Genomic DNA, 19994 nt, shown 5'->3' with positions numbered 1-19994 from the left:
CATATTCTTAAGTTCAGAGGGATGTGTAATCACTAACTGGGTTGGTTTAAAAAGGTCTCATGGAAGAAGTGGGACTTGTGATGTGCTTAATAGGATTTCGGTAAACAGATTTTGAATTTTTTCTTCTACAAGGTTCATTATGACTCATTTTGTTATAACTTTCACTTCACAGACTCACCTTCAAAGGTAAAGGAAAAGTTTCAAGAAAGGGAAGGTGTAAACAATTATAAAATTCAGCACTCCCTACAGTAGAAACTCTAAAGCATTACATCCTAGAGACAGCTGAATCCCAGCTTCTCCTGGGCTCTCCAGCTGTGGTGGTCCCACAAAATAGCTTCTAAACTCTTCTTTCACCAAGATGGGGAGGAAGAGACATCGTTCATAAGGCAGGTACTGTTTCATTGAGTATGTAATAGCACGAAGAATTGCCCATCATTCTGATCATTACCTGATTCAGTGAACGTGACTAAATGAGACAAAGTTGTTTCGATACTGCTGTGTATGTTCATGCAAGATTGGTAGCATCATTTTTCTGCTGTCTGTGGAAGTATCCTATAGACTGGATGCTAGAAAATTGCTGAATGTGGAACTGCTTGTCAATGAAGCAGAGGGAGTGTGTTATTTACTCCTCCCTCCCCCAGGACACAGAAAAGCAATAATGTTCTACATATATCAAGAGAAGTGTTAAATAGAGCTAGTGAAAGTTAAGACTCATGGAATTGGACAAACGAAAAAAATTAAACCCATGAAGAAGGTAAATATAATGCTGCGTGCTCTCCTACAGCACAAAGGTAAATTGGGGCAAGTTAAAGAGAGGTACATGCAACCAGGGAGGTGAAAGCACTGAAAAGTGGTCATTACATTTAGAACATAATAGATGAACCCTCCAGTGCATGGCTTATAAGTGAAAGCCAAACATTCTCTCGGATTATGGGACCTTTTCCTGAACTGCCTCGATTTATATCCAAAATATAAAGTGTAATTTCAAAACATCTTAAATGAAGTTTGGCAATGTATTTCATAAAATTATTGTCACCATTATAATTAATCTTCAGATTGAAATTTAAGGAAGTCGTCTTTTTTTTTTTTTTTGCGGTACGCGGGCCTCTCACTGTTGTGGCCTCTCCCGTTGCGGAGCACAGGCTCAGCCACTCCACGGCATGTGGGATCTTCCCAGACCGGGGCACGAACCTATGTCCCCTGCATCGGCAGGCGGACTCTCAACCACTGCGCGCCACCAGGGAAGCCCTATCATATAAATTTTTGAATATTATGAGTGCATAGAGGATTCAAAGATATTTTTTCAACTATAATGCCAAATCTTTGTCATTATTCCAGTGCAAAATACTTTAAAGTCACTTCTGTGTGAAGAATAAGTATTGATAATTAAATCCAGGAATTCCACCTTTTTCCTTTTAGAAATAACTACCAATATGTAAATAAAATAACATTTCTATGCTATTCACATCAGAAGTGGAATTATATATATGCATTATGAATACAAAGATGGATACACATCCCAGGGTGTGTTCATCAGGCAGAGGTGTGTGAAATGAACATGTGAGAATCAGAGAACTATGTAAATTAATATTGTTTAAGTCACTGTGTATCACAGCCATGCTTGTGTTTTACAACCTCAAAAGACAGAGATAAATGAAAGCAACAAGACATAATAATCGCTATTCCATATTGAAGTCAAAAGCCTTAAAAATGTTTTTAAGAACTTCATGTTAATGTTTCATTCATGTATTGCCAATTTTATTGATTGCCTTCTATGTGCCAGGTACTACGATGAGAAAAATTATTAAATATTGCAAAATAGTTAATCCGATAACTAATGAACATTGACTTTCACTAGATGTAGTAGAAAGAGCGTTGGACTGGGTGTCTAAATGTGGCTCTGCCTTCACCTGGCTCATTGACCTTTGAAAGGTTACTTAGCCTCACCCTGGGTTTTAATATTCTTATCTATAAACTAGATCATACCTAAACTGCAATGCAGCTCTAAATACCCATGTTCTTATGAAAGATAAATTTATCTTTATTTTTAAATAAATTATGGTTGAATACAATTTTAAGATGAATTAGAAAAACTGGTTAGGCTGTGATGCTAATGAAATCGTGCTAATTTCCATCATTGCCATTTTGACCTAAGTTCTAAAGCAGACTCAGTACTAAGTCCTACTGACCAACCTTGCAGAAAAATGCTGTGTTTCAGGGGTAAGGCATAGATGTGATAGATAAGTGACAATCCAACTAAAAGCACACACCCTGCTGATGACAGCACCATAGTTTCACCTTTGTAGACCAAAGAACAACCGTGAGATTCATGGATTTAGGCTGATTTTCCATTACAGAAACTAACAGTTTTCAGGAACTTGTTGAAAGTCAGAAGGTAAAAGTGGAATCAGGACAATTGCCCTTTTGGTGGTGGCCTGAAAAGGCACTGACAGTTCAAGAATGGTGATAAATAGAGGCTAAAGGAATTGGGAGAAAGGACTTTCCCTGCTCAAAGATAGAAGGTCCTGAGCTGCAGATCCTGCAGCCATTTTTGGAGCCAACAAGGCAAGGTACTGTGTATGATTCAAAGCCAATTTTTGTTTAGATCCCCAAACAAGAGATATTTATTTTGTGCCTACCATGTGCTGGCACACTTCTAGCAATAGGGATACAAGAAAAAGTTCCTACCCTGTGGAGCTTATATTCTACTTGGCAAGACAAACAATACACATTAATGAAAACCTAAGTGAAATATCTTAGTGGAGAGAAGGCTATGAGAACTATGATGTAATGTAATGTGATAGACAGTGTGAAAGAAGAGGGAGAAGGGCAGTGATAATGAAGCTAAGGTAGTCAGCGAGGCCCTGCCTGAGGAAGAGGCATTGGAGATGAGGCATGAATTGTGAGAAGGAGGCAGCCTTACAAAGGTGTTGGGGAGACATGTTTTAAGTAAGGAAATAGTCCCAAAATGGGACTCCGGAGCGTTTAAGGAACAGAAAGTTCTTGAAAAATGGAGCCTGAGGGATAAAAAGAAAAGATATCTTGGAGGTACTTGCAGGCCGTAGAAAAGTGTCTCAATGTTGTTTCAACTGCATTGGGAAGCCATTGAAAGTTGTAAGCAGGGAAATAATATGACTTATATTTTTAAAAGATTACTATGCCTTGGTGTAAATCATATTGTTCGGGAATGAGAAAAGTAAACTTTATAAAAAAATTTTTTTAAATAAAAAAAATTCATAAAGCTTTTCTTGAAGGAAAAAATCTGATTTTAAAACGTGAAACATTTGCTTTATCTACATATGTGTCTGAATGTGAAGATGTCTTTAATAAAGGCTTAATAAGGTATGTTATTTGTCTGTCTTGTAATCCATGTTGTAAAACACAGTCTCCAAGGGGAGGAATAATGCTTAACAATGTCTGAAAGAGGGCCTCAGGATGGGCGGGGTGGGTGAGATGTGGGAAAGAAGATTGGAAGGAAGTGGATAATACATGGAGTGGAAATCTCAGCCGAAATAGGAGGTCAGCAATCAAAAATGTGATTTATGGAAAAGTGCAAAAAGGGGAACCCACATAATTTAACTTATCCTAATAAACTGGAAATATGAAATGATGACAGGAAATGGATTTGTACTTTCTAGAGACAGTATAAACATCTTTTCTTAGTTTATTTAACTTAATGGATCAAGATTTAGGAGGACAATTATTACACTACAGGGAAGTAACAGATGCAGATAAATATCTAGATTTTTCCATGAAAGACTTGACCCTGTATAACAATATGTATATGCGTGTTTTCTTCCTAAATACGAAATAACATATCTTCAGGAAAATACTCTACACAAACAAAATAAGAACAATAACACAAAATTGCAAAAGAAATTTCCCATAATTTTATATATCACCAAAGAAAATCACTGCTTTTAACACTTTGATTTATGCTTTCCAGTCTTTTTCTATGTATACATATTTTACAACAGGAGTTTCATATTGTATATATCACTTTGTTGTCTGCTTTTATCAGTTAATGTAAGGCCACATATATTACATTTTGTGCATTTTCTTTTTTTCTACCATAAACCTATATTAGATTCTAATTAAAACAGTTATATGTGGTATCATAATCAAAACTGGTTAATATTCTAGAGAGAAAATCTGAGAAAATGCTGTTATATAAACAGTTCAATTTTAAATTTATAATTAAAAGAGTAAATTAGTTTCTCTTTCAACTTAAATTTTATCTGATTATCACTCAACCACTCACTCTACCTGTATAATATCTTCTACGAATTTGGCACCATGCAATGCAGTGTGCATGTTGGGAAGGGGACTCTCCCAGTGTCCTGACAGGCCTGACGACCAGAAAAATAAGTAGGTCTTATGTGTTGGCTCTTGTAGTACATTTTTACTTAAAAACAATATTATAAATATGATTTGTTGCTTAGGCTAGCTGCAAAGACCTAGATAGTCCATAATGTACCTAAAATAAAAAATTATTCATGGAGAAGTCTGGACTAGCCCATAAATAGTACTAAATTCCTTCTATTAGATTTGGAGATAGCATGGTATGGTTAGTAGTAGCTGAGACCCATAATAACTAACTCATAGCATTGCTGGATGCATTAAAAAGACAGCAAATAAAAGACATCTGGTACCAAGTATGTACCATGAAGGTTGGTTCTTTTTCATTCCATTTCCTTCTTCTTTCCTTCCACCTGAATGCAATTACCTTTACTTCCATTTGTTTCTATGGTATTCTGAAGTGCCAATAAACTGACCTTTGGAAAACAAAATAGGGAGTTGCTGCACCTAAGCCATCCCTAGAAGCAGTGTGGAACCTAGAGTAAATCACTTTATGTGCATCCCCCTCACAGTACAAGTCTGTTCAGGAAAAATCAAGTCAAAATAAATATTTAGAGCAGTGGTGATGGAAATAAGTATAAACTATGAGCATGTAGGTGAATAATTTTTATACATGAAATTATTGAGAGAGAAGAATTGAAGACAGAAGGCACTTTGCCTTGGATACGGCCTTAGGACTCGATAAAAATAATAGCAAATGGCACAGCATTGTTCTTCTACATATGACCTTCTTCTCCTTCTGAGTCACTACAGCATACTAGCAAAATCATCCTAAAATGAGGGGAGGCCAGCATGGGGCAGTCATGGCTAGCTGACCACCAAAGACACATGCTCCTCTCCTGAAGGCTAGAGTCGTCGTTGCCGCCTGCCTGTCCCAGCCCCTTTGCTTTTATGAAGAGCTGTGTGACTAGTTCTGGCCAACGGTTGTGAGTGAAAGTAACTTCCAGGCTAAGGTGATTAAAAATCCAGTATGAGGGCTTCCCTGGTGGCGCAGTGGTTGAGAGTCCGCCTGCTGATGCAGGGGACACGGGTTCGTGCCCCGGTCCGGGAAGATCCCACATGCCGCGGAGCGGCTGGGCCCGTGAGCCATGGCCGCTGGGCCTGCGCGTCCGGAGCCTGTGCTCCGCAACGGGAGAGGCCACAACAGTGAGAGGCCCGCGTACCACAAAAAAAAAAAAAAAAAATCCAGTATGAGATCCTCTTGTTCTCTTCTCTTCCTGTGGCAACCCTGGAGCCATACATTGAAGAGGGCAACACCACAAGATGGAAGGAGCCTAAACTCCTGACTTGGAGGAGTGCTATCTAGGAGAGCTCACTAACAAAAATATCCACTTTGGATATGGCCTGTGTGAGAAATAAATAACATACTGGTACTGCTTGTTTGGGCAGTTAGACTACATTTACTAATACACAGGATAATCGGCTATTTGAGGACTGGACTAAAAATAAATGACAAATGAATGACATCTAGTGTGTTTACAGGAGGTAAAGAGGATTGACCATTTTGGTCCATCTGGATCAGTAAATGTTTGTTTACTTGAGAAGAGAGGTAAGCTGGGTCCTGAGAATGATTAAAAAGAGAAGACGAAGGAAAAAGGGAAACCCAGGCAGGAGCATCAGCACAAGCAAATGTGTCATGACAGCAGTGGGTAATGTATGTTTGCAAGATAATCAACAGACCAATTTGGCTTGGGGTAAATTTGAAAAAGGATTCTGAGATGTCAGGAACTTTCTGGAGTGAAGGGAATTGGGGCTTTGAATACCATGTCATGAACTTGACCCTGTCGGTGAATGGGACTTATTGAAAAATTTTCCATAGTGCTACGGAGATGATTTTAGGAAGTTGCGAGGAGACAGGAAATAGGAGAGCCAAAAAACAACAACAAAAATAAACACTAAAAAACCACCACCAACAACAAAAATAAGAAAACAGAACAAAAAACCTTAAGTTGAGATGCTGGGAGGATGGAGCCAGCAGGTAGAAAATAAGTAGGAAGCACAAACTTTCTGCTCTTCTCAGATTTGTCCTTCCCCTCTCCACAGATAAGATCTATTCAGGCAGTGTTTGTGCTCCTTGCTACGTGCCGGCAGTCTTTATTGTCTAGCCGACAGCCATTTCTCCGTTCTTATTTGCCAACAAATATCCTGAGTTTGCGCCAGCAATGTGTGCCGTTCTAGAGATAAACTGGTGTTGTTTCAAGTCAGTCTTTCTATCACATACCTCTCCACCAGGTGAAGCTACAGAAGGGCCAGGTGAGTCAGGACTCCTGAATGAAATGTCAGGGGAAGCCTGCTGAGGACCGCTGGGAAATTATTTTCTTCACTGATAAAAGGAAAGAACTCTTAAGGGAAAGAAACTTACTCTTTCTTCCACCCTCCACATCTTGCTTTTGAAAGTGATTGTCATAGCCGTAACTGTGACAACCAGCTTGGGATCCCATAATAAAGGTGACGGAATGAATAGATAGTCACATATTAGTTTCCTGATGACATTACAGAGCTGCCAAACCAAGATGCTACTCCCTACCTCCAGACTTCTTGTTATGGGAGGTCATTAGACATCTTTATAGATTAAGCCATAGTTAGCTAAGTTTTCTTTACTTGGAACTAAAAGCATCCCTGACTTATACACTCCAAAAGAAATTCTTTCTCCAAGACATCTGAAATTTTCATATGCTCCAACCCATGGTAGGCTATACCTGATGATTTCACACTTGGAGATGTGTCCGAATCCCAAATAGAGATTTTAAGCAATCAAGCTAACCGTTGCAATATATGCATATAAATATCTTAACCACAGATGCAAAAGATATCAGATAAACCAAGAATAAAAGTCACCTGAAAGCCCTTTAAAAGCTAATGAAAATCAAAACATCAAAGGAAAGTGTCTAAATGTAGAAGTTAAATAATTCACCAGATTACCATCAATGACAAGAGCAGAAGTAAATGAGGCAACGTATTCAGAAGATAGAAGGAATTGTTACATCCACAAGAAACAGTATTATTATAGTTATTTGTAATTATCCAGTTATATTTATGGTTATCCAGTATTATTTTGCCCTGGATTTGCAACATCCCTGACCAAGAAAAGCATCTAGAATTAAAGCTTCCAAATCAAAAGTAAATATACATTTCCCCCCAGATATAAACTTAATAAATGATTCAGATAAATTCAGTGGGAGTCATGATTTTTTTTTTTTTTTGGCCATGCCACGCAGCTTGCAGGATCTTAGTTCCCTGATCAGGATCCAACCTGGACCCACAGCAGTGAAAGTACTGAGTCCTAACCACTGGACCGCCAGGGAATTACCAGGAGTCATAATGTTTTTATAGAAACACATACATCCTATTCACTGAAGAAATAATTTGTGGACCCTCTTAACAAATATTCCATGGTGAAGGCAACTGGAAAATAAATGTATAAAAATCCTTTAAAACCTTGAGTAAGAGCTATATATGCTCCCGAAGAACAAAAACAGAGTTCTTAAGTGTATCTCTAGAAAATCAGAAGTGAATGAAAGAAGAGAGTATGCCTTGTCCCAAAAGCCAATATTCTATCTTATTCCAACACTCTTTCTACTTGAGAAAAACTCTTCTACTCTGAGACTGTTTTCATTTGTATTCTTAGTTAGTGCTTTTCGATCAGTTGAAATATATGGCACATTGTGGTTCTCAATAAATGTTTGTTGAATGAATACCTAAAGACTGTTGTATTAATTTCCTGTGGCTTCTATAACAAATTACCACAAGCTTGTGGCTTAAAAATGGCAGAAATTTACTCTCTCACATTTTTGAAAGGCAGAAGTTCAAAATCTGTATCACTGGGCCAAAATCAAGGTGTCAGCATGGCGACTCTTCCTCCAGAAGCTATAAGGAAGAATCTGGTCCTTGTCTCTTACAAAAGCTTCTAGTAGCTGCCAGCATTCCTTAGTTTGTGGCTGCATCACTACAATCTTCAAGACCAGCATCTCCAAATCTTTCTCTGCTCTATCTTCACATCACCTGTGTGTCTGTGCATAAAATCTCTCTCTGCCTCCCTTTTATAAGAACATGTGAGATTGCATTTCAAACCCACCCTGATACCTGATAATCCCAAAATAATCCCCCCATCTCAAGGTTCTTTAATCACATCGACAAAGACCTTCTTTTTTTTTAAACCATGTACAGTAACATTCACAGGTTCCAGGGATTAGAATGTGGATATGTTTTAGGGGCGCAATTTTTCAGCTTAAGGCACAAGCATACAAAGAAAGTAATAAACAAAAAACAGAATATATGCCAAGAAAAGAGAGCTCCAATAGAGAAACATTCCGTTGCTCATATGGATGTCTCGGTCATCTTAATGCAGCTAAAATCTTCACTTCCAAAAAAACAAAAATTAAAGATAACTTTATTAAAATTAATGTGGTACCTAGAGGGGTGGGATAGGGAGGGTGGGAGAGAGATGCAAGAGGGAGGGGATATGGGGATATATGTACACCTATAGCTGATTCACTCTGTTATACAACAGCAACTAACACAACATTTTAAAGCAATTATACTCCAATAAAGATGTTAAAAAAATTAATGTGGTAATAAAGAAATTTTCAAACCAGTCAGTGCTAATAAATAAAAATTGGAAAATTACAGGCCTTTCCCCTGAAAGAAATAATATTACTTAAGATGAAGAATGGGTCTAATAGAATTTTTGTGCGGAACGAGATCCAAAATCACCATTACTAGTATAATGCACTTGGATTCTTTGTGGGATAAAAGAACATTGGTTGAGATATTTTCTCTACGCCAACATTATTTTTGCAGACTTCTGCAGATAGGAGAGGAGAGAGAAGAAAATATTGCCAAGAATTTTGACAATACAAAAGGCTGAAAGGAAATGTTGAATGAATTAAGCATTTCAGGGAGTTTTAAAACTCAGAATATAGAGCTATTGTTTAGTGCACTGAGAAAATTGATAATTTTGAAATTCTTAGAACAGAAATCTAGACTATATTATCACTATTATTTTTCTTCTGCTGTTTCTATGTCCTGCCACTGTCTCCCAACGTATTATTGCACATTAGGGAATCCAATATAAAAGCAGTTTAAAATTATAGAAATAATAAAAATCCTTTCATTTTATTTTCTTTGCTTTTCTGAATATTTTCAAAACTTCTATTGATACATTCTAAGAACAAAGCAGGGGTTTACACACATGTCTTTACGAGTATTTATTAACATTTCTTTTAATGTCCACATTTTAAAGTTTATCCTAGAATTCCTTATCCAGTAAATATTTGTTGAAAAGTAAATATTTATTGAGTTAATATATATTTTTTGAGTGGTTGAATATTTGCTGAATGACTGAAAGGCAAATGAATGAACAGTGGCTCACAGACACTTTTTCAGAGGTAGGTAAAGTACACCAATTCTACCTAGAGCCATCCAAATGAGAAACAGGAATGTGATTCTTGCTTGTGGCTTATGAAACCCTGGTGCCCACGGACTATGTAGGTGGGGAATATCATGAGCACAGTCTGTGTGTCCAGAAAAGCCTACAGAAGGATTCTCAAATCAGTCTGGAAACAACAAAAATAGAGAAGACATAAACGTATTGTTTCTTTTTTTTTTTTTTTTTGCGTACGCGGGCCTCTCACTGTTGTGGCCTCTCCCGTTATGGAGCACAGGCTCCGGACGCGCAGGCTCAGCGGCCATGGCTCACGGGCCCAGCCGCTCGGCGGCATGTGGGATCTTCCCGGACCGGGGCACGAACCCGTGTCACCTGCATTGGCAGGCGGACTCTCAACCACTGCGCCACCAGGGAAGCCCTGTTTCATTTATTTTTATTTTTTATTGAATTATGTTTGAATGTATTTTGGAAGTTTATTCTCATCAGTTTCTCTGAAAATGTTTCTTCCCCTCCTCTTTCTTACCTCTTGACCCTCTTCCTCACTCTTTTCCTCCTTGTCTTCCCTACTGTGTAGTTCCTCTTATTGTGCTACCATTGGACAAATTCATCATTATCAACCAACAAAAGTTAGATGTGGCCTGATGAACACCTTCTGCCTGACATCTGCAGCTATTTTCAGCTCTTGGAAAAAGTCAGAAGAGATCAACTGAACGTTTTAAAACAGTTGCTGAGACCACACAAAAGATGACGAATAGAAAATAAAATAAAATATAATTGACCAGGATCACAATGAACATTGCCAATATGGATTTAGAATGCATGGTCGTCCAAATCAAATGCAATGGTACTCTCCTTTTGTAATTCCAACTAAACCTTTAAAGTTTGGAAATACTTGGATTGACCATGGGGTTTATAGAATTGACATGGTTGATAATTGAGACCCTGTGGCAAGATGGAAAGAAACTCATTCTGATTCTCCCTGTTCCTTATATAATATAGCCCAATTTGCAGATTCTGCTTCTTCTATTGTGATTCTAGCTTGCCATTTTTGTTTTTTCTCCTGAACCATTCAGCTATGATCAACTAATAGGAGTGAAGAGCCAGTCAAATAATCACATTGTGGTGTTAGTTATTGACAACATTTCTGGTGATGCTCTGAGTTCTCTGGTCAGCCAATAGCACCCCATGTACATAGAAGGGTATGTATAATTCCTGAGACTTAACAGAAGAGCTTTAAACTGAAGCTCCAAGTGAAAAAGGGAGGTATATGCTGTGTATTCAGTATTATGGTGGGTCTCCTGCATCAATCTACCTGCTGTGGGAAGGAATTAGCCAGGAAGTTCCTTATCTTCTCAAGATCAGGAATGATTTTCAAGTCCTCACCTCCAGGGAACTTCTTTCTAGTCATTATTGCAATTTGAACTGAATTTATTTTATCTCAACATTTCTGGCATATTATGCCCACTAACCCTTCCCATTCTGGATTCTTGGTGTTCTTTTTCCTCCTTTTTATTTATACATTCATTTGTTTATTCAAAAAGCAATCAATGAACATTTATTGAGTGTCCTATACGGGAGAGATATTGGATTGGTACTTGGGGTACAAGATGGTAATAATACACATTGTCAAAAGCTATGGGGGAGTGTGGTTTATGATCTACAGTGAATGGCCGTGCATTCACTCCTCTGGCTTGAACCTACATGGAAACTGACCAGAGGTAGCCTTTCCAAAGTAGTTACATGTAATGTAGATTCTTCAACATAAGATTAATCAATATAAACTGTTTAACTAGGTGAGTGCCTATGATGGTTCGTTGGTCTCATTATAGGAGTAGATTCTGTGTGTGTGTGTGTGTGCGTGCGTGTGTGTCCTGCCAGTGGCTGCCTTGACCTTCACTGTGGATTGGATCTGGAACAAGGGCTTTCAAGATCAAGAGCCTCCTGCCACAGACTCAGTGTTCCAGTGTCAGGGAGAAGGACAGCAAGAACTGCTGCAATGGAGTGCAGCATTACCAACTATGAAAGCTGGGGCTTTATATTTAGTAAACCCTAATATGGTGACCCTAAATGTGTTTAGTGCACAGGCTGGCTCTGCTACTCCCACTTGTCTGGCTGGACGTTTTACCTCTATCACCTCAGGCAACCCTAATATGCTGACATGGATAAGATGTGATGCCCTTCACTGGATACAGGCGGCTCTTTTAGGTTGGTACTAATCAAATGCTGTGGTTGGGCCTTAGACTAAAAATTTATGCACGTGTTCACACACACACACACACACACACACAAAGTACATGGATTTAAGGTATTTTATTTCTGCTAGCAAAAAATCGCATTTATCTATAAATAATGAACCCCTTATGGTGGAATTTCAGGTAAAACAGGAGAGATATTTGATAGCAGGTGGCCATTCTCAAACCCCCTTAAGTGCACCTTATTCCAAAGGTCTATTATCTCCTTTGTTCAGTTTAGTGCAAACATGGGACCTGGTGATAAGACTGCTGTCTTTCTAGACAAAATTGAGTTTAAGAGTTTTATATATGTTTGCCTTAGCTGAGATTTTTAAAAAATGCTTCCAGTTTAATATAATTTTATGTACATTCTTCAAAATCCTTTTTTTTTCCATTTCTTTTCAGTCATTATGCTGAGATAAATTTGATCCACACCTTCCTTTTAATTTATGTAGAACACATTAAAATGTTTGCCCTGTGAAACATTTAGTGAAACATCAGATGATATTTCTGATAAAAAAGGGATTTCAAGGCTAAAGTTCATAAAGTTGATTTACCAAAATTAAACATACTATGATTAAAGTTTAGGATTACTTCAGAATGTGAAATTAATAAACAAGATGAACCTATGATTTAGAAAAATATACCCCTCTTGCCTTTAACTTTATTTCTCTTACTACCATTTTATGAGAAAACAATAGAAATGCGTACAGCAAAGTCGACCCTTTCATTCTTAAAATCTTCTCTTTTTATCCGTGTGTCTAATTTATAACTTGGAACAGTTTAAAGTAGGATTTTTCAGAGTGTGGGAACACAAGACCCTCAAAAGGTATCTCACCAAACAAACTCTCTCATCAACTAAATATAGAAATCACACAATAGTATATCCTATCTGGGAGATTCACAGTGTGATGGTAGTGCCAACTGGAAGCTCTGGAAGAATGTAAAGTAGTGAAAGAATATTCTTAACTCTATCTACCACAGCACTGCCTGCTTTGCAATTATATCTATTAAATTAATTAATTATATCTATTAATATTATCCATGGATTGCACTTTGGGAAATATTGACCAAGTTTTTCATGGTTACTTAACCCTTAAACATTTTTCCTCTTCAGAGAACAGAGGCAGTATAGTTAGATATTTGGATTTTGGACTCAGATAACCTGAGTTCAAGCTCCAATGCTGTGACCTTGAGCAAATGACTTACCTCTTTGAATGTCAGTCCTTCCACCTCTAAAATGGGCATCATAATAGTATCAGTCTCATAGAGTTGCTGGTAAGTCTTAAATGATAACTTCTATGAAGTACCTAGCATAGTGCCTGGCATATAGAATGCTCTCTAATTTTTTATATTTATGATTGTACTGCTACTATTAGAGATGGCTTGGATGTATACATCTTAGCTACTCATAAACATGGAAGTCATTATTGTGATTTCTATCATCTTGAGCTTTTCATTCAGAGGCAATAGGTTTGGGCAGATAACAGATCTTTCAACAGCCAACTTTGCATCTGGAATCTCCTCCAAACGTCATCTACCACACTCTAGGCTAAAGAATTCAATCTCACTTAGACAATATTATCTAAGCGTTTAGTTATTTAACCTAACAAGTTAATCAAGTTTATCTTCCTTGTCCTTCTGTCCTTCCAACCCATTACTTTTCTGTCTCTCTTTTTTCTTCTTATGCTTTTGAGCTCCAGTACTGCTTTTTGACTAATTTATGTTTCCTTTTCTCTTTCATCCAGCATCAACTGAACTGATTTAGGGTGACCTGGCCATGTTTTACTAATCCACCAATTCAACAAATATTTACTCACTACCTAAGTGGTCCTTGAATTTATGTATCACTCTGTGCACGGAACTCCAGGACCTGACTTTGGCGAAAGGTAGAATCTGAATGTTTACATAAGATGAGGAAAAAGAATGAAAAGAAAACACAGCTACCTAAAAAATAGCTGAGATGCAAAAAGCCCTTTGGTTAGGAGAGAGAGACTGCGCACACAACAGGAAGAAGCCACAGACTCAGTGGCAAAGGGTGAGATTTTCCATCACAAGCACACCTCTTCCCAAACGTTCTCTCCTCGAAAGCTGCTGACAGAGCTTTGGCAAAGGATCATCCTCCCACTGGCTGATAAGCAAAGCCCTGTTTTATATTTAACTCACTCCGGTAGGAGGGGTGGAGTGGGGGATGCGTTGTTTGTAAGAGGAGCCGTGACAATATTCTCGTCAGTCCTCTTCCTCCAGCTCAGCTCCTCTTCTGGAGTCCTTACCCCACCCCCTTGATTCCACATTCATCCTTGAGTGTCTAGTGGGACCGTGAAGGGAGAGGAAAAGATTCAAGCAGCCAGAGAGAGAGAGGTGTGGGAAAGGCGAAAGCAGGCTGCCAAACCAGGGAATTCCTTCCAATTGAAAAAGGAAGACTGCTGACGTTAGTTAGTTAAATTTAACAACCTTTTATGTGTAACATTTGACTTTGGAAACAAAAATGATCTTGGAGGAGGGAGAAGGCTCTAAGAGATACTGCATTAAAAGGAAACATGTGGCCATCATCTGTGCGGTGGTGGTGGGTGTCGGATTAATAGTAGGACTTTCCGTGGGCTTGACCAGATCGTGTGACTCTACCGACGGAGGACAGGGCACAACCCAGGCTCCTTCCCACAGGCCTCCCACTTCGAGGCCTCCCACTTTGAGCCCTCCACAGGACCAGGGGGTCTGCCCTGCCAGTGAAGATGAAAGTGGAGGCTGGAAAGATTTCAGGCTGCCGGACTTCATCAACCCAGTGCACTACGACCTGGAGGTGAAGCCCCTGTTGGAGGAGGACACGTACACGGGCAGAGTGAACATCTCCATCAACGTGAGCTCACCCACCCGGAACCTGTGGCTACACCTCCGGGAGACGAGGATCACCCAGCTCCCGGTGCTGAGGAAGCCCTCTGGGGAGCAGGTGAAAGTCAGGCGGTGCTTCGAATACAAAAAGCAGGAGTATGTGGTAGTGGAGACAGATGAAGAGCTTGCACCCAACGGTGGCAAGGGTCTCTACCAGTTGACCATGGAGTTCGCCGGCTGGCTGAATGGCTCGCTCGTGGGGTTTTATAGAACAACATACGTGGAGAAAGGACAAATCAAGTAAATTTTAAAATTTTTTTTGCTTTATTTCTCCAAAGCTATATATTTGCTTTCCATTTCTTCTCCTTCCCTTTCACTTTCCACCTTTCAATTATATTGATGGTCTGATCTTTATCTAAACTTGGTTTCATTTCTGCCTGTTCATCTGGGAAGCAAAAATTCTTGCCCATTTATATTTTCAAAGCCTACCACAAAATTTGAAAGTATTGAATGAGCTGCATGGAGTCTAAAAACTCAGTGTAAGTCCTTTATTTCATCAGGAAAAATCATATTATACTGCATTCTATCCTTAATATTTACATGAACTACCTCAAACTTTAAAAATACATGTGTCTGGTAAATTTCACTGGTGATATTCTTGGGCTATGTGGCAATGATTTTAAAGTGAACTTTTAAAATTATATCACACTAAATTTAAGTGAAAATCAGTAAATATCAATTATAATTTTGTCTGTTTTATTGGAGAAGAAACATTGAGAGTATGTAAAATTCACGCAATTGTTTTTGTGTTTTCATTTAGGAAGGAAGGTAGGACTATGTCTTTTTAATCTCATATGGCCAGAACCATGTTTTACAGATAAGCTTTCAATAAATACTCATTGAGTCCATACATTAGTGGTAGCACACGGATAACTCTTCAGGCTTATTATCTATCATGCAGTATGCAATGGTTATGCTAAGCCTTAAGCAATTAAGAACATAAATATATCCCCCACACACAGCCCTCCTAGTATACATGTATATATACTTGCATTCCCTGAGTCTAGCCAAATGGTTACTTGCCTTGTCGCTCAATCAGAGGCTATTACTAGAGCTTTGTCAAAGGCATAAAATCTCTCAATGAACTCAAAAAACCTTCACTCTGCAGGTGTGGTCCTTGCATCAGAGAGGAAGGCTACACCTGAGGTAACACTGAACTTGAAACTGCTTTGACCTTTGCCTACTTAGATTCTGAACAAGTAAATGATTAAGAAACCTTATATCACTGTTCAGAGTGAGACTGAGGCCAGCCCTCTGAATATTCCTTTCCTATGTTGTTTTAAGCATTTTATAGAGCAAAGCAAATCTTTTGGTCAGAATTCTTCCTATTGTTTGTCAGAGAGACCCAGGGATTAAAATAAAATATTATACATTCTTATCTCACTGTGCAGTACAGCAATAAACTGAGTAGAAATGATAGTCTGAAAAAATATTTGGAGGGATCATGTTCATATAGATACTGTATCTTAATATTACTTGCAAAAAACAAGCTTCTTTATTGTTTACATATTCTTTCTGTTTATAAAAATTACAAATGTTGAAAGCATAGAAAATTATAAAAAGGAAAAAAAGAACCTATAAATAATTTCACCACCCAGTGGTTAGCCCTGTTAAAACACTAATGTATATTCTAAATTTTTTTAGGTAATCAAAATTGTAATTATATTATGTCTACATATCTCTGTCCATATACCTTTTAACTGAATATACTGTAAGCATTTCCCTTTGTTAAATATTTTCAAGAATCTGATTTTAAAGACTGTGCAATATTTCACTGCATGAATGCAGTTATTTTTTTAAAACCAATTCCCTAATGTTGGACATTCAAGTAGCTTCCAGTGTTCTATTACTATAAACAAGTCAGAAAGAACATAGTTGTAAGTACCTAAGTGTGTATCTGTTTATTTTCTCATGTTAGGATATAGTCCGAAAAATAGAATTGCTGGGTCAAAGGGTACAAATATGTCAAGAAACATGTAACATTTATTTTGTTTAATTATTTCATAAATAAGACACATTCACTACAGAAAACTTGAGAAACAGAAAATTATAAGGAAAAAAATCCATCTATAAGTCCATCACTCAAGCATAGTCATTGTTAGCAGTTAGGCAGACATTCTTCTAGTTATTTTTTCTGGATACAGATAAACATGGCATTATTATGCTGTATATAGTATTGTGTAACATGTTTTTACAATATATCAACACTTTAACATATAATTTGGTATTCTTCCACAAATGACTTAATGGATATATGATAGCCCATTGTACCAATAAAATGTAATTCATTCAACTTTCCCATTAGATTTGGGCACTTAAATTGCTTCTACTTTTTTACCTATAAACACCTATAAAATGTAATGAACAGCCTTATAAAAAACTATGAATAGTATTTTCTAATATTTCTATAGGAAATTTCTTAGGAAATTGGCTCAAACTACACATGTACTAGTGCATGCATGTGTGTGTATATATACACACATCTACACATATATAACACATGTGCATGCACGTGTGTATATGTGTGTATCTCCAAACTGACTTTCAAAAATATGTCCCAAATTACATTTCCACAAACAATGAATGAAAGAACTTATTTCTCTGAGCCTTACTAACGATAAGATGATTTTTTTAAGTGTTTGCAATTTGGTAAAGAAATAATACTCTAAAGAATATCTACTTTCAAGAGATTCTAAAAATATGTTAGTGTAAAGTGAAAACAAGTAAAAACTTTTAAATGATTATTGCTGAGTTTAAAACTGCTTTTTGGGTTGTGAAAAGAACAGAAATTGCATCTGGGTAAAGCCATCAAAATACTTTATAAAATTCTATACACTACAGGAAGGCCAAAAAATATGGAACACAGTTCCATTAATAAGTTTCTGTTATATATTTTATAAATACAAAAAATTACTATATGCTAAAATATATATTATTCATTCTAACTCTTTGGATTATTTTACTGTATGAGTTAGTTTTATGATAAGATATATACTTGAGAGATGACATTCTGAAACTTAGCTGTCTTAGTTGCTAAAATACTCAGAAATACTAAGTGACCCAAGGTTGGGGAGGAAGGCTGGTGCTCAATTAGGCTCCCATGGAGGACTGGTGTCACCAGGTTTGTCTGTTTTCATTGGTAGCAGATGAGGCTCTTACATTACACAGGATGCAGCCAGTTTTGCACTGCACACATGGTTTTGGAATGGTTCTGGAACATAATAACCTCATTTAGGCTCAATGGAATACTTTTTGTTTTTCTTATTCTGAAATATTTCAAGCATATGAGAAAAGTGCATTGTTTTCTTTCAAGCCTGTGAATAACATTTTGACAGTGCAGGCCTCTTTAGTGGGTCTCATCTACAGAGTGCAGAGGAGGGCCACAAGCGTGAGTTCAGGGGGAAGAGCACCGTCCTTTCAGATTATAGAGTGAACTTTGTAATATTTGATGCTCATGCAATTTCAAATGCCATCAGAGTAATACATTTTATGTACACCATCAAGATTATACTTTCCAACCCTTCTGCCTTATTGTAAAATTAACTCCAGGATTGAGTATATGCGGTATGGGATATGACCGTCGCAACCACAGTGCAAATAAACATTAGTGCACTCAATAGTAGCCAAAATTACTTGATTTCTGTAAATACAACCGACACTTGAACTTCACGGAGAAGAGACAACTATCTGAGCTTCTTTCCCTCAAAATTCAGAGGCAAATGGAGACTTGGAGAAGGTAGAGCAAGTTTAGAGTTCCCTAGCCATAATAACCGTATCATCTCACCGGGGAGACAGCTATAGTGAGGGTCAGGAGAAGAAAGTTTGGGAAACTTAACAGCCACTTTTCCTACTCTCTGGTCTGTTCCTTCGGGTCTGAGGAAAACTACTTCGAAGGATTGGAACCTTTGGAATGTTTTCCTGCCCACACCACCAAACCATTTCAACACTCCTTCTCAATAGTTATGTAGGATTTCCAGTTGTTCTCAGAGTTCCCCTCTACTCACATCTCCGAAGTATATAACAATATTCTCTCCTCTCCAAGGTTCAGCATTTCCTTCTCTGCATTTGGATTGCTCTTACACAGCATTTCCTAATTATCTGTTTCAGAGAGTTCTAGTTGCATGGGATATTAATAGATACTGTCAGAAAAATGCAAGGGAGGGATTCTGTGGCCAAATTTCTTTGGGAAATAATACTAAACACAAAATTATGTTAAAGTTTTTTAAACTTTAAAGTTTTTTTTAAATGGTGGGACTTTTCAGAGACTTTTATATGATAATGTTCATTATGAACCTCTAGAAGCTGCCATAGTATGTAGTTTCCCAACTGCATGAGACTGTGGAATCTTCTGTGGGTCCCTGAGAGTAGGGTCCCTGTGTCTCTCTTGTTCACTACCTAGCACACAGAGAGAACTTAATGATTATTAAATGAATATATAGAAATTTTCATATAGGCTCTCACACTAGTGTCCTCTGGAACATGCTGGGACATGCTGCATCGCCACAGCCCCTTTCCCATAGAGGAATCCAATTTCCACCAATGACAGCTCCACCTTCCCACTCAGTCAGGATGGAAAACTTCCCATGGTTCCTTTTCTCCCCGTCTTGTCAAAGGCAAGAGAAGTCAGTAGAATCTTTTTTTGACTTAGGAATGCAGTCTTCATACTTTAAGGACTGAGAACCATTGGAACTGACAGGAATTGCAAGAAGAATTTAAAAGAGGGACACATGGTTTCCGGTTTGGGTTTTCTGGGTTTTTACAGCATTGCTGGGATTGAAGTTGAATTTTGATGTAATGGTGGGATTTCAATAGGCAGAGGCAAGCAAGAAGGTAAAAAGCAGGCAAACAGGAAAGGCATTAGGTCAAAAAAGCATAGTCGGGAGAAGAAATAAGTTTGTAGGAGAGGTTTATATGAAGAGGCTAGCTAGAGATAACTCTGGAAAACCCACAGGAAAAAAAAAAGTAAGGATATTTAATGACAGGCATTATGCAGGAAAAGTTAACCAATGACTATTTACACGGGGAGGAAAGAACTAAATCTGTACATGAGTATATGAGAGACACTGCAGTTATCCAGGAAAGAGAAGACGATGAGGATCAGGTAGGACAGTGATTTCAGGACAGACAGA

The 19994-nt window shown here is 37.8% G+C and overlaps 1 protein-coding gene and 1 long non-coding RNA gene across 2 annotated transcripts in view; one reads left to right on the top strand and one right to left on the bottom strand.

Annotated features, from left to right (window-relative positions):
* Nucleotides 1-19994, bottom strand: part of LOC307186110 — a 208798-nt gene that overhangs the window by 110620 nt on the left and 78184 nt on the right. The gene's annotated exons all lie outside the window — the stretch shown is intronic.
* Nucleotides 13947-19994, top strand: part of ENPEP (glutamyl aminopeptidase) — a 110634-nt gene continuing 104586 nt past the window's right edge. The window contains exon 1 of the mRNA XM_079920794.1: nucleotides 13947-15105. Within this exon, the coding sequence (XP_079776920.1) occupies nucleotides 14465-15105 (641 nt within the window). The 5' untranslated portion in view covers nucleotides 13947-14464. The remainder of the gene's footprint in view (nucleotides 15106-19994) is intronic.

This window comes from Stenella coeruleoalba (assembly GCF_951394435.1).
Source record: "Stenella coeruleoalba genome assembly, chromosome: 4".
In the NCBI taxonomy this organism is placed as follows: domain Eukaryota; kingdom Metazoa; phylum Chordata; class Mammalia; order Artiodactyla; family Delphinidae; genus Stenella; species Stenella coeruleoalba.
Note: the sequence above shows the minus strand (reverse complement) of the source record. Positions and strands in the feature narration are given on the sequence as shown.